The 20,791-nt window shown below is 38.9% G+C and overlaps 2 protein-coding genes across 7 annotated transcripts in view; both read right to left on the bottom strand.

The window, feature by feature from the left end:
* Positions 1-1,438: 1,438 nt before the first annotated feature.
* On the bottom strand, positions 1,439-13,844 carry cog3 (component of oligomeric golgi complex 3). The gene is made up of 23 exons (XM_034884821.1): positions 13,626-13,844; positions 13,204-13,350; positions 13,042-13,103; positions 11,421-11,586; positions 10,894-10,968; positions 10,395-10,487; positions 10,006-10,131; positions 9,808-9,888; positions 9,670-9,713; positions 9,435-9,561; positions 8,318-8,409; positions 7,823-7,962; positions 7,011-7,171; positions 5,253-5,361; positions 5,037-5,155; positions 4,812-4,901; positions 4,095-4,215; positions 3,719-3,807; positions 3,455-3,589; positions 3,011-3,086; positions 2,754-2,881; positions 2,007-2,105; positions 1,439-1,821 (listed from the first exon to the last, which is right to left on the bottom strand). Exons 1-23 carry the CDS (start codon positions 13,797-13,799, stop codon positions 1,792-1,794), a joined length of 2,484 nt encoding a protein of 827 aa, XP_034740712.1. The 5' UTR covers positions 13,800-13,844; the 3' UTR covers positions 1,439-1,791.
* A 1,663-nt stretch (positions 13,845-15,507) lies between these two features.
* Positions 15,508-20,791, bottom strand: part of mid1 (midline 1) — a 26,236-nt gene continuing 20,952 nt past the window's right edge. For all 6 annotated transcript variants that reach the window (XM_034884822.1, XM_034884828.1, XM_034884827.1 and 3 more), the window contains 7 exons: positions 20,228-20,335; positions 19,014-19,162; positions 18,795-18,922; positions 18,030-18,173; positions 17,246-17,407; positions 16,945-17,152; positions 15,508-16,563 (listed from right to left, as the gene is read on the bottom strand). In XM_034884822.1, the coding sequence (XP_034740713.1) occupies positions 16,215-16,563; positions 16,945-17,152; positions 17,246-17,407; positions 18,030-18,173; positions 18,795-18,922; positions 19,014-19,162; positions 20,228-20,335 (1,248 nt within the window). In that variant the 3' untranslated portion in view covers positions 15,508-16,214. The remainder of the gene's footprint in view (positions 16,564-16,944; positions 17,153-17,245; positions 17,408-18,029; positions 18,174-18,794; positions 18,923-19,013; positions 19,163-20,227; positions 20,336-20,791) is intronic.

The following is a 20,791-nucleotide window of genomic DNA, read 5'->3' as shown; positions in this document are numbered from 1 at the left end:
GGTCTGATTGTTCACAAGCTGCTTCTCTGTATTAGGGTGAATCTGACTCCATGGGGAGGCACCTACGGCAGTGACACTGAAGATTTGAAGAAACATTGGCTGGACAATAAGGATCATGTTCATGCTCCACCGTGCCAGCCCCTTAGCCTGACAATGAGCCCTAACCTCAACATCCGCAGACAATCCCGGGAGCACATCTGCATTGCTTTCTCCTCCAGCAACCACAGTGTAAGGCTTAATGTGGAGGCAAAACTGAAAGTAAGTTATTGTGGTATTATTTGTAGCAATAGTAGAAATACAAAGGATGAGAAAAGTAGACCCAATTTTTGGCCAAATCATTGACTCAGCTTTACTTCAGAATTCCTTGTTGTCACAGCCAAATCAAGGCAAAGGTCTAACGCTGCCGGGGCCTGACATGCTTCAGAGGCATCTGGAGCAGAAGAGTGCAAAGATCAATGTCCTGCTCCAGAACATCCAGTCCCTCATCACCTTTCAAAAGACTGTCAGTCCACAGAAGGTCAAGCCCCAGCAAAGCCTCATCTCACAGACGGAAAGACAGCGGCTGCCAATGAAACGGCAACAGTCTGCCAAGAAGACCCCCTAAAGCCGATGATGTCCTTGAATGGCAGTTTCTCATTTGTGTGAAGTGACTCGTACTGTAGTGTGCAGAGAATTTGAATTCAATGGAATGTGCTTTCCAGCAATAAAACCAAGAACATCATAGACTTTTTTTTTTTTATTCTTTTTTTTTTTTAATCAGAATGTTTATAAATAGTATAACTGTACAGATCATTTCACATGGGACAAACCAAAGCAAATGTCACATTGCCGGTGTCCTGTTACTTTTGTTAAGTCTGCAAAGACCACTAGGATACATACCCATAAATCATACAGAGCAAAATTGCAAAGGTCCATTATTTTGCCAGAGTAAAACGCATATTAGTTGTAATCAACCTATGTATAAAAGGAAAACATATAAAACATAACATATTGTATTTTGTTTACATATTTGCAATAGAATAACAGAAACTTTCACAAGAGGGAACGTGGAAGAATCTTTAAGAAAACATCTGACAAGTAAAGAACGGCTGACTGGATTTTGCTACGATCAGAGGGGGAAAACCTGCTGGACCTGAACATCCTATAGGACAGAGTTCAACCTACATTTTACAAAGGCTGTTACATTTTAAAATAAAAAGGAATAAAAATACGTTGCAGCATTTTTCTCTTACTATCTTTCCAAAACCCACTGAGAGAAAGGCATCTGAATGGGAGCCCCGTTACTGGCCATTGGCTACCTGATTGATAGCTTTGGTGCCTCTATTTGCACACCCAAAGTGTCCCTGTATGAAGACTCCTAATATATTTCACCCCCCCCCCATCCTCACATAGTGTGCAAATTCTTTTTCATTCAAAACAATTTGGTGTTAAGACAGAGATGCATCTGTGATCACAAATCCACCCTTAATAAAAAATGGATCTCTCCTACATGAACGCAACGCTTACCACAACACCACCACCTTCAATGTAAGTCAAACTAAATCAACTCAGTACCCAAAACAATACTCCCCAATTCCCAGTTTGTTATGGACGTCAAGATGAATACCTGAACTCCAACATAAATCACTCAAGGATCTTTGGCTTTTGTTTTTTTTCGCGGGCAGTTCAGAGCTCAGGTGCAACTTCTCTGGTCATCTTGAATCCTCACAGCTCCTGGTCCTGGTTAGAGTTGTAACATCCCATTTCTATCCAGAGAAGGTTTCACCAGCACTGCCAGACCAAACTTGGACATTACTTATTCACAGACAGCAATAGGTTAATCTGAAAGAGAAACGAAAAAAGAAAAAAAAAAAAAAAAAAAAAGATGAGTGCTCACCGTGACTTAGCTGGCATTTGCTATCTAACTTTTCTCCACTAAAGTTGCTCTCAGCAGTTTTGGATGTTGCAGGGGTTTTATTAAAACTATGTCACATGCCCTTGGGCTGCGCTCAAACAACAGTACTAACCTGCTCCATCGATGGACAGGCAATGATTTGAAGGTCTTCACCACTGTATTCCTCCTGAAGCAAGGCATGCAGTCTTTGGAATACCTGCTGGATGTTATTCTGTGGGAAAAGGCATCCTATTACTGAGTGCTGAAGGGAAATTAATACTACATTTCCATCTGGCGCATGTCCCCTTACTATCTTGTTTCCATGTCAACCACAGAATTTTATTTCCCTTTCATTCAGCTTCACCTGGTACCTTGATAAACAGTACATGGGCAGCACAAGGATTTCTCTATTAGAGTTCAATCACACTGTAACTTATAGCTAAAGGCACAATCTCAAAGCCAAATTTAAACAAAAAGGTCAGCCCAAGACTAAATTAAAAACACAGGATTGTTATCATTATTGTTCTAAAATTAAATGACAGGTATTTTACTACAGTGACTAAGTCTTGCTAATGAATAAATGTAAGTCATTAATGATTTTGTATGCTATGAGGGGTTTGTTTACAGGGTTATGTCTACACACTGGTGCACAACAGGCCTAACATTTCAATATATATGAGGGGACAGAAACAAAAGGACTAGTGATACATATGAATAACCTCTAATTTCCCCTTTTCAGAACATTTGTGACTTGTCTTTTGACTGCAAGTGCATGGTATTCCTGCTTTGTATGAAAACAATTGTTTGAGCTTAAACAAGGACTTGCAAAAAAACTGACATAATGCAGCACATGCTACAACCTAGGGTTTCTGCCACCCACCCGGACAGGCTTGAAAAGGATGAACTCTGTGTCTCTATTGGCTAAGTACAAGGACATGCTCTGTAACGTGCTTGGCAGCTTGCTCTTCATCACCCGGTAGGTAGCCATCACTATATCGTTGATCTTTTCTGAAAAGAAGAAAAAAAATTAATGAGGTAAAGTAGGAAAGAAAACATTGCCTTGCCCGTTAGCATTTGCTATACAAGTTTTGATTAATTACAGTGTGATGCCAGTGGCAGTTCTGAGACCAAACTTACCCGGCTGTGCCCAAGGTTGCTGAGACAGACTGTACGTGGGACCACCTTCGATAGCCATAGTTTTAAGAGCTGCAACCTGAGTGCCGTGACAGTCAAAACAGACCATTACAATCTGGAAAAACTCAATGTCACTGGTGTTACTATAAGCTGTGTAAACAAGTACAAGAATCGGTCATGCTTCTTCTACTGAGTCTTGAATTTGATAAAGAGTAGTTATTTAACAAAAAAACTTGAGTGATGTGGGCAGAAAACAAGACCAAAGAAAGAGGAAAAAAAAGAGACACACACACACTTAAGTTGTCAGAAACGTTCCTTCAGTGATAAGTGAATAAGCTTCTTTTTTTTTTAAGGTTTGTAAAAAGGTGAAAGCTGAAAAAAATGAAGGTCAGACTTAGCCGTCGCTGCCTGAGGCAAAGTCTTCTTTCTAACTGCTCTGACGGTTACCTTGGTGAGAAACTCCTCAAGGTTCCCCACGAAGATCTGAGTCTGCTGCTGGATGAACTGCTCACAGCTGAACTTCAGGTTTCGGTCCACATCCTTCTTAGAGTCAATGTAGTGCTCCTTTATCTCTGGTGTTCCCTGGGGGGCCACAGAGACGAAGGGTTTAGTACTATCAAGTGGCGCTTCCCTAAGGCAGGGTTCTATCAAAGTACATAAAGTGTGTGGTAGGTTTAATAAAAATAGGTTAAAAAAAAATAGAAACGCTACCTCCAACAGGAATTCAAGTATTGCGTTGTGACTGTTCAATCGGAAGAATTTGGGAACAGCCTTAGGGTTCAGGATTTTGAAGGCAGCATCTTCACACAAAGCAGAGAGATTAAATCTGGGCTGTGTAGCATTAGAGTGCCCTCTAGTGCTACCAGTTTAATATGGCCTTGAATGAGAAGAGGGTGACAAGAAGAGCAATCTGCCCTGTGAGCCATCAGTTAATGTCCATTATTGTGTTGGATTACACTGTAATTTCCACATTAATTGTTGCCACCGGTGCATGTGATGGGCACAAGTTGCTTAATGAGCATGAGCATGTAATGACTGGCTTTATGGAGCTGAACACCAATGTTCCCTCCAACTTTAATTATCTTACCTCGCGTTTTCTTCAGGTCCAGCGAGATTTCCTTGATGGTAAAATCGGTGTGAAATGGAGCAATCTGTTCACGCACTATCAGCAGGTGCTTGATCAGGAAAAGTTGTCCATCTATTTGTGTCTACAGAAAGTGATAGCACACTGTTAAAGCCACACTGCAGGCTGCCGAAACAAAAGGGCATCTGCTGACAATCCAAGCTACAGTGAACATAAAAAGCACAAGCTTGGAGACGATAAGGGGATATGTCTAATTGATAACTGCTGATTAACCATAGTTGGAAAGGGACATAACTGTGATAAAAAAGGCAGCTGAAGCTATTTATTGCTCAGCTAGCAGCTAAAACATTGAAAAAAGACATCATTATAATGGGGTGGGAACACATTGCTGCTGCTGCTTTAATCTGAAGTGTCTGAGACAGGCTAGCCAGCACAGATAAACAGCAAATATAAAGATGACAGAAGCCCATAAATAAATGATAGTCTGCTGAACATAATAAAGCATTTATTACAATAAAACTTTAAATTACATCCAAGCGACTTTAGTTAGGGTCCTGTAGCCAGAAGGAATTTGCATAACATCCTTTTATCTAAGAGGGAACTGACCTCCTTTACTCTGTCAAATAACGCCTAATTTTACTATAAGAATAAAAATCTGAAAAGTTCAGTAAATATATACATAACACACACAAACATACACTCTTAACCATGTGTGCCAACCTTGTTTTTAAGGATGATATCGGAAGCTTTAAGCAGGGACTGGATGCAGGCAGATAAGGCTTCTTGAGATAAACCCTGGAAGACTGCTCTCTGGAAACAGACCAAGTCACAGTAAGAAAAACAGAAATAAGATATGCTAAAGTGGGAAATGTATATAGCATATATCCTGCCATATTTATGTAAATGAGACTATAAATTATAGCAAAATAAAAATGGAAGACGTACATCTATACATCTGTAGAGCTTTGACAGACAAACCAGTGTCCGCCTGACAGTAGGGTACCACATGCCGTGCAAATCAGCAGGAGAGATCGATGTCTGCAGGCGTGATGCTTCTACATTCCCTGTAATCAATGTACAAAAGGAGCAAGAGTCATAAGGCAACAATAACACCAAACTGGTATTAAAAAAAAAAAGAAATCTCAATCTGAAAACACAGACCAGCATTACTGTTTCTTCTACCATCAGGATCCTCAAGCTGAACGTCAGAAAACATGGACTCTTGTGACATCTGCTTCATCTGCTCTTCCTTCAAGCTTTGAGCAATTCTCTATTGGCAAGAGTTAGAATATATAAAGTGTTAGATTCTTCTTTTTCAATTTGCTTCAACAGGTTTGTCAAAATTAACAGTAAATAATACTCAACTTGCAAAATAAGTCTTTAGACAGACAGAAACCTTGAAACACAGAAAGAAACGTCAAGGGTACCAGGGAGGTTTGATATCAAGTAAATTGTGTGTATGCATCATAGGGCTGCACGTTAGAAGCAATATATCTAATTGTGATTATTTTCACTGATTTTGCAATAGCAATATGATTCATGATAGGGAGGGAATGATTACTTTTGTATCATTAATCTCATTTTAAAATAAAATAAATTAAAACAATTTTAGTGTGATTTTTGCAAGGCTCTGTAGCAAACAAAGAACTTTGCTTCAGTTTGGAGGACACGATTTGTAAGCCGGGACATCTCTGTAGCACCACAATACAGAAAGGTACAAGGCACAAATGAATCTTTGGTGTTGTTTTAATTTAGAATGGTTTGACACATAATTTGTCTTTAAAAATGTTACGCCCCCCTGCGATTTGGATATTGTACTTGTCCATATTGCAATTTTGATAAAATTGCGACTACTTGTGCAGCCCTAATGCAGCACATTTTAAGAGTTGTTTAATAACGTGCAGATATCCACAAAAACCAAAGCTCTTACAACGCCATTGGTAAGAATGGATTGTGCCTTTTAAGGACCAGCAGGTAATAAGTGGTACATGTTGGGAAGTCACTTTTTTCCACTTTGCTTCAGTCAGGGTTTTTCAAAGCTTAAAATTACATTAAATTAGCTATGACAAAAAGACAGAAATATCCGAACATATGCATGCACGGTCAGCTCGATTTGACAAAGAGAAAAGAGTGTTCATGAAACACTTTTAAGAGCTTTAAACATAAGTTAAGACTCAAAGGCATATGTAACTACATGTGCAGACATTCACAAGCCAGAAGACCTTACAATTTCCATTCAGTAACATCAGCTCAAACATTAAGACAGTTCTGCATGTTATGTCAGACATAACAAGCATTTTGTTTTTACTTGTGATGGACATTTCAAAGACAAAATGATTAATCAAAAAAATAAATAAACAATACATCAAAGCTTTAGTGCGTAGTTTCTGTCTCTCCAATGAGGAATTCTAAGTAATGACAACAATTCTGTTTGTGCATCCACATAACACAAGCCTTCCGTGATTGCCCTTCACCCCAACCCCTCCTCCACACAGTTGCTACGTAGTCAAGGAGGACACGGAGTATTAAAATAACATGATGAAATTTTCAGAACAGGTAAATATCTTTCCCTTGAGTTTCTGCGCACAAAACTCGCCCGACAACAACAATTTCTAAACACAGCCATACTGAGAAGTACAGAGAGAATTCTGTGGAGTTGATAGTCTTAATTAGCTGTGCAGCAACTTGTTTGGCAATGGCTTGAATGTAACGGACGTTAATTATTATTACCAAGTTACGTACCACAGCTCTAACTAACACAAATATTCATTAGTCGCAGCTGTAATTACATCCATATTGTGTAAAGCTGGTTGAGTAGAAGCTAAACTGATTACAATTAGTGGAGGTTTTGTTTATGAAGAGGTTAAAAAGAGAGAAAGAAAAAAAAAAAAAAAAAAACTTTCAGCATGCAAGACTTACCTCCATCATCTCCAGTTTCTCAGGATAGGCCAGATCCCCCGGAGCTGGGTTGTAACCTGTGATATCAGTGTTGATGTAGATGTGAGTCCTGTAGACCAGCCTCTCCTGGACATCCTCCAGCATTTGCTTCACCAATGCATCAAAGGCCCCCAACTGAGCAGCTACATAGAGGTTCAAGGTTCAAGGTAACTTTATTATCCCCAAGGGGCAATTTGAATTACAGCCAGCAGTAACAATATTCTATCAACCCACAACAATAAACACAACCACAGTACATAAATTAAATTAAATTTACAGAGTATTGTTAACCATGGTAGAAGAGGTCAAGTCAAGAGGTCAGTCTACATTTGAAACTATCAAAATTCCTAAAAACATTGCTTTCTTTTTAAACACAGAATTTAATTTTTTTTAAACAAAGCGAGGTAAAAGCACATTCTGTAGTGTATACTTTCACTGGAGTTTGTGTTCTCAAATACCAACCAACTAACTGACTGGACTGTTAACTTCACAAAGCCTCCGTGTAAGTTGTGACAACTTTTTGAAAAGGTTTGACATATTGAATATATGCCTATTGGCTTTCATGCCGAGAGTTAAATGACAAAATCTATGCCACTCTCGTGTCTGCATGGTAAATATGAAGCTAAAGCTAGAGCCTTCCGCAGGCTTGAAACATGAGGAAACAACTAGCTTGGCTCTGTTCAAGGTAACAAGATGGCAACGTAATCAGTCTCCGAACTCCAGCAAAGCTCTGAGTAGCTTAACATTTAACACCCTGGTGAGAAGCTTTGAGGAGAACTAAATCTCTAACCTACCGTTGTTTTGAACATGGTCTTCCAGCATCTCGTTCTTGAGGATACTGCAGAGCTCAGACAGGGTTTCCAAATGGATGATGTGGATGATTAGAGGCCGGAGGACATCATACAGGGACAAGCATAAGTTCTCCAGCAGCTCGCTGTCAGAGATTAAACACCATTTCATTGCTTTGTACAACTAAGAGAAGTCTAAAATTATACTTTCTGATAAATTCCAGCTTTGACTTTTTTTCTTTTAAGTTAAGGAATAAAGTAACTAAAAATAATTATGCAAACTGTTAAAAATGTGTTTGATCTTAAATGGTAATACAATTCTCTACCAATGGTTTATAAATTGGTATTTCGAGCACTTAACACATCAAGCAAATGATGAAATGGCGATCATGCATTTTGAAGCGTAACGCCTTAAACAAATATTCTGCCTGCATGTGTGCTACAAGTTGATGGCTCTGTGTGCTCATTGATCATGTTCCCAATGAGGCGGCCGCTACTCACTCTAGCATAGGTGTAGGTTTAGAGAAGAACTCTTTGTAAAGTTGGTGTTCATCCTGGCAGACGTGAACCATAAAAGCACAGCCACTGCGAACCTGTACAAATACACATAATGATCAGCCGCTGCAGAGTCTACCAATACTTTGCCTAGGCTCCACTTCAAACAAGCAAATCCACCCTCCTCCCACATAAATGATGCAGGCCCCCATTACAGCAATCATTAACAAGATGCATAACCTTTCAAGTTTCATTAAAATAAAAATCTCGGACAGGTGTGGCGGCTGTTATGACGTTTGTTGTATGAAATTCTGACCTTTAATTATAGCATCCCAATCAGGCCAATTAGTGTTTTTAAATGCCAAAACAGCGTCAAAATACATATCCTTTCAAGGTGCCTAAATCATCTCTTAAGTATCAATTTAGAATAAAAAAAACTTCACTTTGAAGTTTGGTAGGCCTGCACAATTAATTGTTATAAAATCGCAATTTCAATTCACCCTGTTCACAATTTCATTTTTAAATGAATTTGATTTAAAAAAAAAATTATAATAATTGATGCCTCTATGTTTACCGGCTTGTGGTGACGCGCACTGTGCTATAGGTGCCAAAAACATAGGTTAATATGTGGATTAATACTAGGATGTCTACACAACTGTGAGTTAAATGACTTCTAAAATTGTATTATGTTTTTGTTGAATTATACTTTTTCTGACCTTTTCGAAAACAATTTGTTTTGTCATGGTCACAAAAATAATGGCAGAGAATTGTGATGTCAATTCTAAGCAAAAACAAAATCGTGATTTGTATTTTTCCCTGAATCGTGCATGCCTAGTGCCAACCTTTAGGCAAGTACATTTTTTAAACAATAAAAAGGAATACAGCACAATAGTCACTGCTTTATAGATAGGGTAAGATAGAGTACACAAACAACACTTTGCACAGTAATTCACTTGTGAAGAAAATAAAAGTATGCTTTGGATGCCTGCCGTGCACACCTCATTTATCATATGCACAGCTGAGTGTCTGCACCAAACAATCCAGAGGGACCATACTGTGCATTCTTTGCCAGCTCAAATGTCACTTAAAAGGTCAGTTCTGCTTAGAGCAAGTCATGTCTTACCAATGCGCAGTGGTCTTTGCTGTTTTGGTTGGTCAGCTCAGTAATGGTGGATGTAATGCTGGGACTGAGGAGCAGCTCTCTCTGGTCATGGTAGCACTGATGAATTTCATCTAGGAGTTGACTGTATCTGCTCACATCAATATAAAAAGGAATGAGTTAATTTAGCACAAGAACTGTAGATAAAAAATATAACAGGAATACTGCTACTTTATTCTGGAGAAATGCTGACACTCACTCTGGAATCTTCTCTGCTCGCTGTTCAATCTGTTCAATCAGTGACTGAAAGACGAAAACGTGTCAAAGAAAAAATATTTTTATTACAGAAAAAGATCTATGCATAATTTCAGTGAGTAATAAAAAATGTTATACTCACTCTAACTTTAGGTGCCGCTGCTCTAAACTTAACATAATAAAGAGTAAAGGCATTGTCTGTGTTGGTCAAGCCCATTGGATCCTGGGGGAGACAAAAGACTTAAATCAAGTATTGATATAGAACTAAGCACATGCAATATGAATACATGTATACAGTGTTGTTGACTGTGCAGGAGAAGGAAATGTGGCTTTCCCTTACCCTTTTCGTTAACTGGCCTGTGAGATGCTTCAACGTGTTTACAATGTGGATCTTCATGAAGTGCATAGCTTTAGAAAGACATTGTTTAAACTTGGCCAAATACACAGGATAGTCCTTGAAATTGGGCTGTAATCAGTGGAGATAAGCAAGTGTTAGACAACTTTTATTGTGATCACATTTTGTAATGCACAAATCGTACCAAGTCAGCAGTATGTTGTCACGGTCCTGGTTACATTTTCCAATACTATAAATATGCGTTTATTACTCAAAAGGCACGTAAACATACTTACTCTAGTGCTCAAAAATATGAGTGTTTATTTATTCTAGCGCTGGAAATCAATGATATTTGCAAATACAGAACTGAAATGTTGAGAGGGCGAGCTACTTACATGGGAGGAAACATATTCAATGCAGTCATCCAATTTTGACAGCATTGGTATAAAGCCTTCACTATTTACAGACAAGGTTGAGGAGTTCAGTTTCTGCAAAGACAAAAAAGAAGCTAGTTTCAATGTAATTCCAGACAAACAATTATAATCTACTAGCTTTATACTCAATTTCATTTGGCAGTTACCACTGACATAAATGCATCAACAGATTTTTCTTTGACATTTGAAAGGTTTGGGAGATGAAAGTAAATTTGATGAGTATATTTAATGAAACATTTTAGAAATAGTTATGTAGGAAAAGTAGCAAAAGTAAAAAAGTAAAAAGTAAAGTTCTTAGGAATATGTTTTTTTAAAATCTGGGACATAACTACTGATCTTTAATAAAGATGATGATTATGTTAATATATAATTAAGAATTAGCATGCACATAATTTACAACACATTTTATGCAGTTTATTTATTAAACGTTTCAAAATGAAGACCAGAAAATACAGCCTACCGTGTTAATGTTTTCTAACTCATTAAAATATGACAGCTTCTGCTGTATGCTCTCTGCCAGGTCAACAAGTTCTGACTGCAAAAAAAGAAAACAACAAACCACAGTTGACACAATTCAACATGACAGTTTAGTTTCAGTTCAAGTTCCTTGAATAGTCCAATCTACAAATATGAGCTTCTATCTGCAATGGAAAAAGAATGAAGCTACAGTGCTACAATATTAAATATGGCAGGGAAAGAATGAGCGGAACACAGATTTTTTGAATTGCAGAATGCTTGCTAGCAATATTACATTCAGACAAGCTTTGGCTTGAGAAAGTTTACACACCCATGCTAAAGTTGATTAAAAAGAGGAATAGAAAAACATCTTTTGGAAATTGATCTTAATGCCTTAATTAATTTTCTTTTTTTTTAGGCAAATCCCACCTTCCGTTTACATTATAATTTAAACATATTCTGCTGATCAAGTCTTAGTGATTTGCTATTATGTGGCTTGGGTTAATAGAGATTAAAAAGCATGCAGCTTACCTGCTCTTTTAGGAGCTGTTCACAGGCCTCGTGTAGGGTGCCCGTCTTATTGGACACAAACAGATACTGTTTCTGAAGGGAGTTCAAGTGCTCCAGAGCAGCACTGACATCTTTCAGGATAGCATCGCATTGTTCCTGGTAGCAGTTTAGATCATCTCTGGTTTTCCTATAGGGAAAGCAGACAAATGAGCTGCATGCTTACCCAAAGACAAGATGATGCAGTAAAGCTACCTACTGGTTTGAACAGCAGTTTGTCAATGTTTTAGCAGAAAAAATGTATGCACTGTCCTTTACGGGTTAAACTTTTACACTGTCACAACTGTGGCCACTTTTAAAGCAAACTTGAAACTTCTTTGTAGGCTTATGATTGGTTACTGTGTATCTGTGTCTGTGGGTTGTGTCTAGGTATGCTGATAATCAGATTGAATAGCAGTTTCCTTAAATTTACTCCGTTTGAATTGCAGAATAAATCTAAAATATTGGCAGCAATTCAGATGTCTGAAACCAGGCTAGTTTTGTGACAGTTGTGGGGTGAGTGATAAACAAGCCTTTCAATGTGAAGCATGTTGAGTGTACTAGTCATGGAATTTTACTATCAACTGTAAATAAATAACACTGCTTTGTGGGTAGCAGCAGCAGCTTAGTCCCTAGGGACCTGGCTTTTACTAGTTCAAGTTTTTTTTGCAGGATGGTAGGGGAAAACACATCCCTGATGCCTCTTGCATAAAACTAACCAACCAAACCAGAGCAGTCAATGAGTAGTAGCCATTCAGGGCTGAGTTCCCTAATGAATATTCACGAGTCTTACCATACCATCCTGCTGAAAAAAAATGTTGTCCTGGATGGACCAGTTAGGAGGTGTAGACTGGTTGCTGGAGAGGTGACAGTGTACGTCCTGGCCACTGCAGAGGCCCACATTTGATGTACATGCATGTGTGTGTGTGTAAATAAGAAAAATAACACAACTAAAACATAAATTTCCCTAAGGGGACAAACAATGTGCATTTATATTAAAAGTCCCATGGCATGAACATTCACTTGGAGTTTGTTTAACATTGATACGAGTTCCTCCAGCCTGCCTATGGTCCTTCACTGGCTAGAATTGGCAATCGGTGTGTACCGAGCCCTGGGTATCCTGCTCTGCCTTTGAGAAAATTAAAGCTTAGATGAGCCAATCTGAAATCTTGCTCCTTATGACGTCACGAGGGGTTTCTGGTTTCTGGTTTTCTGGAGAGGTTTTCTGTGATTAGCCCACCCATGAGAGAGAGACATCATGGCTTTCAAATGAGCAAAGTGGCAGTTGGTCAATTCCACACGCCAAGCCTCCACCTTGCATCCTCCCCCCCTCTCCTCCTCAATAGTTACAGACTCAGAAATGGGAAATACTAAGGAAAGCTCATTGTTTGACTGGCTCTAGTGGCTGTAATTCAGCACCAAGGCTGAATTTGGTGAAAAAAAAGACTTCAGATATGGTATTTGGAGACCACTAAGACCTACATAAAAGCATCTAAAGAGTAGCATGTCATGGGACCTTTAAAAAGCTTTACTCTAAGCTTACCCTCCTCTAAACAAGCTAATACACTTAGCACAGTGTAGTGTAAAGCACTTAACATGTCTGCACCTGTATTTTGAGCTCTCATCCTGGTCCATGTTGGCCTCTAATTTGGCAAACCAGGCAAAAAACTGCAACATAAATTTGCACTGTATTAAAACCATGCATTTCATTGCGATATAGTATGTCTGACTGACTACAGAACTCTTCACTGCTGGCAAAGCCAGTCACCTGTTGCGCAGTTTCTATCCTGTCATTGTCCATCTCAAGCATCTGGAAACCCTTGAGCAGAACGTCCTCCGTTGATGCTGGCACAGTCGCTGTGAAGGGGGACTGCAAGGACCGCGACGAAAGACTGCACAAGTCCTCAATGGGCAACTGCAAAACAAAGCAGGGCTCTCTGGGTCAACACACCCACAAGCCTTCGTATGAAAGCTAGCTGGACGGCTTGACGTGGCGCAGTGCAAACCCGCTAGTTAGCCAACAAGCTAGCATTTATAGAAACTTTAATATCATGTTTACAAGGCAGAAGAAATGTGAGCTAAGTTCATACAAAAGGCAGCTTCATAATTAAATTTATCCTCATAGGCGTGTTAAGAACGTAAGTTAGCAACTCTGTTAGCAAGCTAGCTGGCTCCGCAGTCACATCTTACCTCTGAAGGGATAGAGAGCGTTTCAGTTGCGGCTCGGATCTCCAGGACAGCGTCCATTTGTTTCTCCGTTAGGGGAGCCATGGCATCGGTGCGACGATCCCATAACGACAGTTTTTCCCGGGTTTCTTTATCTGTTATGTCCAAGAGAGACTGATCTGTGGACGCCATCGTCATTTTCTACAGCGTCAGCAGCAACGCGCATACACTTCCTGTTCCGGGAGCGTGGGCGGGGCTTGGTGAGGCGACTGATACAGCTGTCGCAGTGAATTAAATCATGTCTCTTTAATTTGGTCAAAGATATTTTTACATTATTACGAGTAATTTGGGCCGGCCCCAAATCGTTCTAACAACAGCAACTCTATGTATGTTTGTTTTGTTTTGTTTATTTTTGTTTTTGGTAATACATGTCCAAGTCTCATGTTGGATTGAATTTGTGTGTTTTGTTGTGTCTTTTTTTCTTCTTTTTATTAAAAAAGTTATTATGTGGATGGTGGTTAACACCTTCAAATTATAATAAACTGCCCATGCATAGTTACACTGAGACGATTTAAATTAAATAAATAAACAGTAGATACATGTTGGTATAAAATTGTGTTGTAATGTTTTCATATTTTTATTTGTCATGACGTATAGCACAAATATTCATAAGTTATTACCTTCAAATGTGTTCCTGACCTATTCACTATTTAATCAGTATTTTGCACTGAATGTTGCATCATTTCATTATTCATCCTTTCTCACCATGGACCAGGTATTTACAATCTCGTTTCTCAATGTACTGAACCACACTGTATACAGATGGTTGACAATAAAGTCTGCCTTGTCTCCTATCTTATCTGAAGCCCCCTAAATCATTTTTACAAAGCTAATGCCACAAGACATATACACCAACATGATAGATGTAGTAGTTTCTGGGTAGGACAGATATGGCCTCTTTATGGACTACAATCATTTATCACAGAAAATAGAATTCCAGCAGGTGGTGCCCCGGGGCCCGTTTTTAATACTTCAAATTAAAATGTTCAGTTCTTCTTCATTATGTCTGCAAATTGGTTTCTTTTCTCTAAGTACTCATTCAGAGTAAAATACTTGATTACACTTATTGTATTGCAGTCACACATACAAATACTTTTCTTTTCCCCCAACATAGCCTTAACTTTAATGCCTTCCAACTTCACCTGTCTTTGTAGGCATGCAGAAGAAAAAGCACAGATGAACAACCTTTCTACAACATGCTCAGTATGTGATACAATGATGCAAAACAGTCTATGTAATTTACTTTGTTACTGTCTTTTTTTGTGTTGTGTTATGTAATTCATTTTTAAAATGTTTTTTTTTTCACTTAAAAAGCTAAAATTGTATTCAAAACCACAACAAGCAATCAATTGGGATTACAAAAATGGCTTCCAGTATTTCTTTACACATCTCGAAATCCAACAAAATCCTGGTGGCATGACATGGAGGTGGTAGTGTTTGCAACTCTGACTGCAGGGTGTCTCATGGGGAGGTCACACAGAGTTCAGAATTTTCTTTTTCTTTTTATCACTTGTCTACTTTAGTTGATAGGGGATGCTGCAGAATTCAAGCCACGTTACTCCAGAACAAAAAGAGATGTCAGAGCAAATCTTGTCAAGTTGTATTTTCGCTCATTGTGGGTCAGAGTGAGTTCTGTAAAACAAGACTGCCACTTTTCTCTCCGATTGTGTTGGCCTTGTTTTCTTTTCACTGTTAGGTTCTGAGAGCTCGTTCAAGCTATAGTGAGAGATCATGTACAAATGAGTGTAAACAACAAGTGAGCAGCGTATTGAATTATCATCCTACTGAGACACATATTTAACATGCTGTATGCATATAAAAAAAAGGACAAATCACACAGGAAATGAAATTAACTCACTTTTAATAAATCTTGTCAGAGAGAAACTTAAATGTGAAAATTGTGATGAATGATCTCAAAATGTGGAACTGCACTCTCGCATTTACAAATAATAAATATTTCAAAATGGCTGTATTGACTGATTTCCCATTGTGAACAAACTTGTTAGTTTTTGTAATGTGATTTAGTTAAGTGCTTTTTCCTTACAAAACAATGACAAGGAAACATTGTATTTACGTGGCTTCGGAATACATTGAATAGTGACTTATGCTTCTCAAAGTGCTATGACTTTAAAAAATCTTTCAAAAATATTGCATTTAAAATAAACAATACAACCTTCCATAAACATCAGAGTCAGAGAATCCACTTGTCACCCTGTTGTACACCTTCACACATAAATGGAAAAACATGTAATATGACTCAGACATTAAAAAAATCTGGCGCCTATTTGAAAATGAATTTCAAACTGTAAGCAAACCCTTAAAACCATTCAGCAGTGTAATGTACATGTACTGTTTGTGCAAAGCAAAGAAATACATCTACAGAAGCTTGTAAATCATTTCTTAAATAATTCTAAGGAATTTCGACATAGGCTTGATTAAGAATGTACACCTGGGCTATTTGCATCTCGTTCAGTTAGTGATCACAGTCAATGTGGTTCAGGCAGTCTGGTCTCTTTTTGGGTGTACTAAGAAAATCCAGCAGGACAGATTTTGTCAGTTGTTGTAGTCGGTCCCCTCTAAGTGATCTGGGATAGGCAGTCCAGTGAGGACTGTTAAACACCTGTTCCAGACATTGAACACGGGGCATACTGGCTGAGCAAAGGCAATTTCAAATGTGTGCAAGTGCTGAGAGCCGACAGCGTCGTAGAAAGACAGAGATCCAGAGTCATAGTCCAACAGCACTCCGAGACGACGCAGGTGCGGTGAAGGCTCGATGGGCATCTCCTTACTGTTGTGACGTACCACCCACGAGTTGTTGCATCGAGACAGTACCCAGGAGGCAGAGTTTTTACCAACCCACTCTTGTTTTGGTGCTGACTTGTATGCAATGCCCACTGCAAACCTGCATTCCCAAATGTTTAAAAAAACAACTGAGATTTAATAAATACAACTACATTTCTAGCATTCTATAGCTTTTAACTAAATTACTAGGATTCATCCTCTAGGGTCCGTGAATATAATAATAATAATAAGTAAAAAAAAAAAAAGCATGCACATCCAAAAAAAAAAGATATTTCTTGGACCAAACGCTGCATACTGTTAGATCTGACTGATAAAAGCATTGCACGGCAACAGAAGATTTGAAGATTTTACTTTTTGCCATGTACAAAATTTCCAGGCAATCCTTCCAATTCTCCAATAATACATTCAGTCCGTACCAAAGTGGTGGACCGAAGCATGGATACACATTGCCATCCCAAGAAGAAAACAGGTAAATGTTTACCATGTGCTTCCTCCTATCAGAGCTTCCCAGTAATGGCGGCCACTGTCAATGTAGACATTTCCTGTGACACCGTAGCTGCTGTGGCTGGAGAAGCGGTCCTGACTGTGGCTCTTCTTGGATGACGTCTCGTCCCTCTCCACAGTCAGGTTGTCATGGGACAACCTCAACTTCCGGTGAGCTGACTTTGGGTCCAACTTGAATGGTTGACCTTCAAGAAAGGGCAGGATAAATGCTGGTTTTAATAAGATGCATTACAATTCCCATTGGCAATTAATTATAGAATAAAAACTTCTTGACAAACTGTTGGTTTTGAGTTTCCCTGGTTCACTGCTGCGGTTTCCAGCTTGGTTTATGGCCTTCAGAATGAAAATGTACTTTGTTCCACACTGAAGCCCGTGCACAGTGTAGTGATTTTGCTTGATGTTTGGTACAATCATCCAATTGTCAGCAGAGTTGCACAAACCTGCAGCCCAGACAGACAAGAGAGTCACTGACAATGTACAAACCGATTGATGATGACAAATTATGTTCAAGTAGCCCCTTGTTCAATGTTGGACACTAAGAAGTGGGACAATAAATAATTCTATGCAGCATTTCAAACTATAGCTGCCATTTTTGACTCTTCAAACATAGTCGCATTACCATTCATCCGAGTGTGCTTGAGCATTAAGGCAGATGAGAATAAATTGCTTGATTGAGCATGTTGTGAACTTGTTAGAGCAATCAATTCAATCAGCCAGCTGCTCATTTCAACCCCGACTCCAAGATATTATTGAGTTCATGATGTTCATCTAGATGTAAATCCAGTCTGTCTGAGCTATTATTTTTCCCCCACATCCCTTGCTAGACACTGCAAACAAATTGCTGTGTATTTTGGTAACATCTCATTACCCATAAGACCCATGACAGAGCTCTCTACTCGAAAGAGCTAAAACAATACAACATTATGTTTGGATAGTTTAACATAGACCCCAAAGAATTTAAAGTCCTTGAGTGAAACCCCTTTCATATCCCTCCATCATTGTCATGTTTCCCACCACAAACATTACACTGCCCTCCCATCATAAACCTGCATAAAGACTTACTGACAACATTAGATTGGCTGGTAAAGATGGCATACTGAAGTTCATATGATACAACAGAGAATTCGTCATCTGATGTCCAGTGAACTGTGATCGTGTCGTATGAAGCTGTACATAATTCCTCGCGGATTACTGGTGGATTTGGTGCTGCAATCAGAAAACAAAAGACAAATGTTTTTTTTCTGACGACTGAAAGCTGAGTGGATTCTAATTTTTACACAACAACATAAAAAAAATCACAAAATGTTGCAGAGACCAGTGGTGGTAAATAGCACAATTCATTTGTTATCTTTTTATTCTGTCATGTGTAATTAAGCTTGGTTGCAGTTCCCCCAGCTATTACAGCTACAGACCCCATGCAGAGTTAAATTCACTCTGCACAGTAAGTGCTGAGCATAAACAATCGAGCCTGTATTCAGCCTGAAAATGAAGCTTAACTGTAGCCTTACACTTGTGAGCTTTTTTTGTTTTCTGTCGCTAAGAGGCACATTGTTGAAATATAAAGTCTTCTGCTGCTTCTGTCCATGCCAAAGTCTTAAAATAGTATAAATCTATAATTAAAGAATAAGGCGAGGATAGTTTAAAATGCACTGTTTGTATAAAAGGAATGCAATTATCGAGTCCGAGTGAAAGACTGCCCAAAAGCTGTAGATTAACTTAACTCATAAGGTAGTATACGCTGAGAAGCACTAGATTATATTAATTAACAGGTAGGCTTTGTGCCAAAACGTAAATAATATTGGGCTAAAATTGCAATACCCTGCTCACCTGTGAGGTAATCCAAGCTTTCAAGCATTTTCTTCTCCCTTGTGAAGTCCAACGCAAAAGTATCAAAGGTATCATTCAGGTTAATTTCTGGTAACAGGATTTGAGAGGAAGCTGTTGCCATAGAAACTCTGTAATAAAGAAGTATATCATTATTTGATGACGGTTTTATAAACCATATCTGTTGTTTGTTAATAGTGTTGGCTTTCATTGTTCCCTCACCTCTCACAGGTGCTTTTGGCCGTTTGGAGGAAGCGAGTGTGATCCGTCTCCTTGAGAGTTTGGTCTGCCTGAGTGATGAGGGAGGAGGACCTCTCAATGCACTGCTTGCAGCTGGCTATCTGCTGGGCTAGTTTCCTCATCCGCACAGACTGGGCAGAACAAAAAGACATGTTGATAGATGAAAAGCTTGGTAAATAACCCACCGATGAACTATACTTCTTATGAGGCACCAACCTGCCAGATGCTACATTTGATTTTTACCTCGCCAATTTAAAAAAACATACTGGGGAAAATCAGATGTACACAATTTGAAAATTAGATTTTTCAGTTACAATATCCACAACTCTCTGAGCTTCAACCTGTTTTAAAAGCTGTCCTGGCACGAGCGGTGTATTTATGAAACACCTTTCATAACACTGCCATAGTAACCATATTGTCCAGTCCCGCTTCTGTGCATTATTGGCCTAGTGGTTGAAAGCAACCTCAGAACCTGACACGAGGCACGGGGTGAGGAAGGAAAGAGTCCTCCTCTAGAGAGGGCCATCCGAGAAAGCAGGACTGATCTTACATTGACACTGAGCAGGGCACAGCATGCCACCGCCTCTCTAATGGCGTCTGACATGGGAAAAGAAAGGGAAACAATTCAAGAGGCACAGAATATGCACATGTATTGTATGGATTCTGTGCCAGATGTTCTCCTGATAGTGAAGGCAAAACACAGCAATCAACACTGCAGTACGGTGAGTGTTTCAGTGCAAGTAGCTTAAACGAGTGTACAAAATCACACAAAAGAATTCATCCAAACAGATCTGACGACATGCTGTCACCAGCCCCCTGCCTGAGCTTTAAGGTCAGAAAAAGAGGATGAGCAATTTTAAATCAGCTGAAATGCCAGTAAGCTTTCTCTGAACCATCAATGCATTGTAGGCCTATGTTTAAACCTACTAAAGCTAGGCCTACTGAACTAGTAAAAGCGTGTTCTATTGTGTGTTTTTTTTTTAGGTGACATAGTCTCATCTTAAAGAGTGTCATTTTGAAAGTTTTTTTTATCCAACAAAAGTGAATTTATTACTGCTGAATTTGATAAAGAACCACATGCATGGGTGTTGTATACTAGCTTATCAGCTGTGTTGGAAAGCAAGGTTATCAACATGCACAACGTGATAAACAAAACAAAAAAAGGTTATCAAGACACAAAAGGTGATCAACAATACCTTGCCCTCCTTTATCTTGGTAGCTATGATTTGTCTCCGCTGCTGTATGATATTAATTAGCTGGTCACACTCCTCCAGCAGCTTGTTTTCTTGTCGGGACGCGTTTACCTTAACAGGACAGATGCACAGATAAGTGACAGTGCTTTTGTAAATCATTTGCTATGACAAAATGTTTTACTACACAACTGCAGTTCCATTTGATTAAAGCCTATTTTAATGCATTATTAACAGGACAGTTGACCTTGTGCACAGTTTGTCTTTTTATCCCAAACAAATGAATGATCACAGCCATTGCAATGAACATATATAACAATATTTGGTTGCTTTGTTTGATATGTTTTTTGAGGAAAGACATAATATCTACTTTATGTGTATATTTTCAAGTCCTTGCATACATATTCGGCTTAAAATGTCACAGATGAAATTAAAATGTCACTGATGATAATGATGATGATGATGATGATGATGCACCTTACATTACTATTGATAGCCCACTGGTGCTAATGATAGTGCACTTTACTATTGTATAATGTAGAGATAGTTGTTGTTTTTAGGGGGGGGGGG

Source organism: Etheostoma cragini, chromosome 11 (assembly GCF_013103735.1).
Source record: "Etheostoma cragini isolate CJK2018 chromosome 11, CSU_Ecrag_1.0, whole genome shotgun sequence".
Classification (NCBI taxonomy): Eukaryota; Metazoa; Chordata; class Actinopteri; order Perciformes; family Percidae; genus Etheostoma; species Etheostoma cragini.
The sequence above is the reverse complement of the archived record's forward strand: the minus strand, read 5'-3'. Positions and strand labels throughout refer to the sequence as shown.

Bases quoted from the DNA above. Each gene is read 5' to 3' on its own strand.
- cog3 (XM_034884821.1), bottom strand. From the start codon at position 13,799: ATGACGATGGCGTCCACAGATCAGTCTCTCTTGGACATAACAGATAAA. The intron at 10,488-10,893 runs GTAGGCTGTATT...TTGTCTTTGCAG, and splicing joins AGTTAGAAAACATTAACACG to AAACTGAACTCCTCAACCTT. The intron at 4,902-5,036 runs GTACGTCTTCCA...GTCTGTTTCCAG, and splicing joins AGCTCTACAGATGTATAGAT to AGAGCAGTCTTCCAGGGTTT.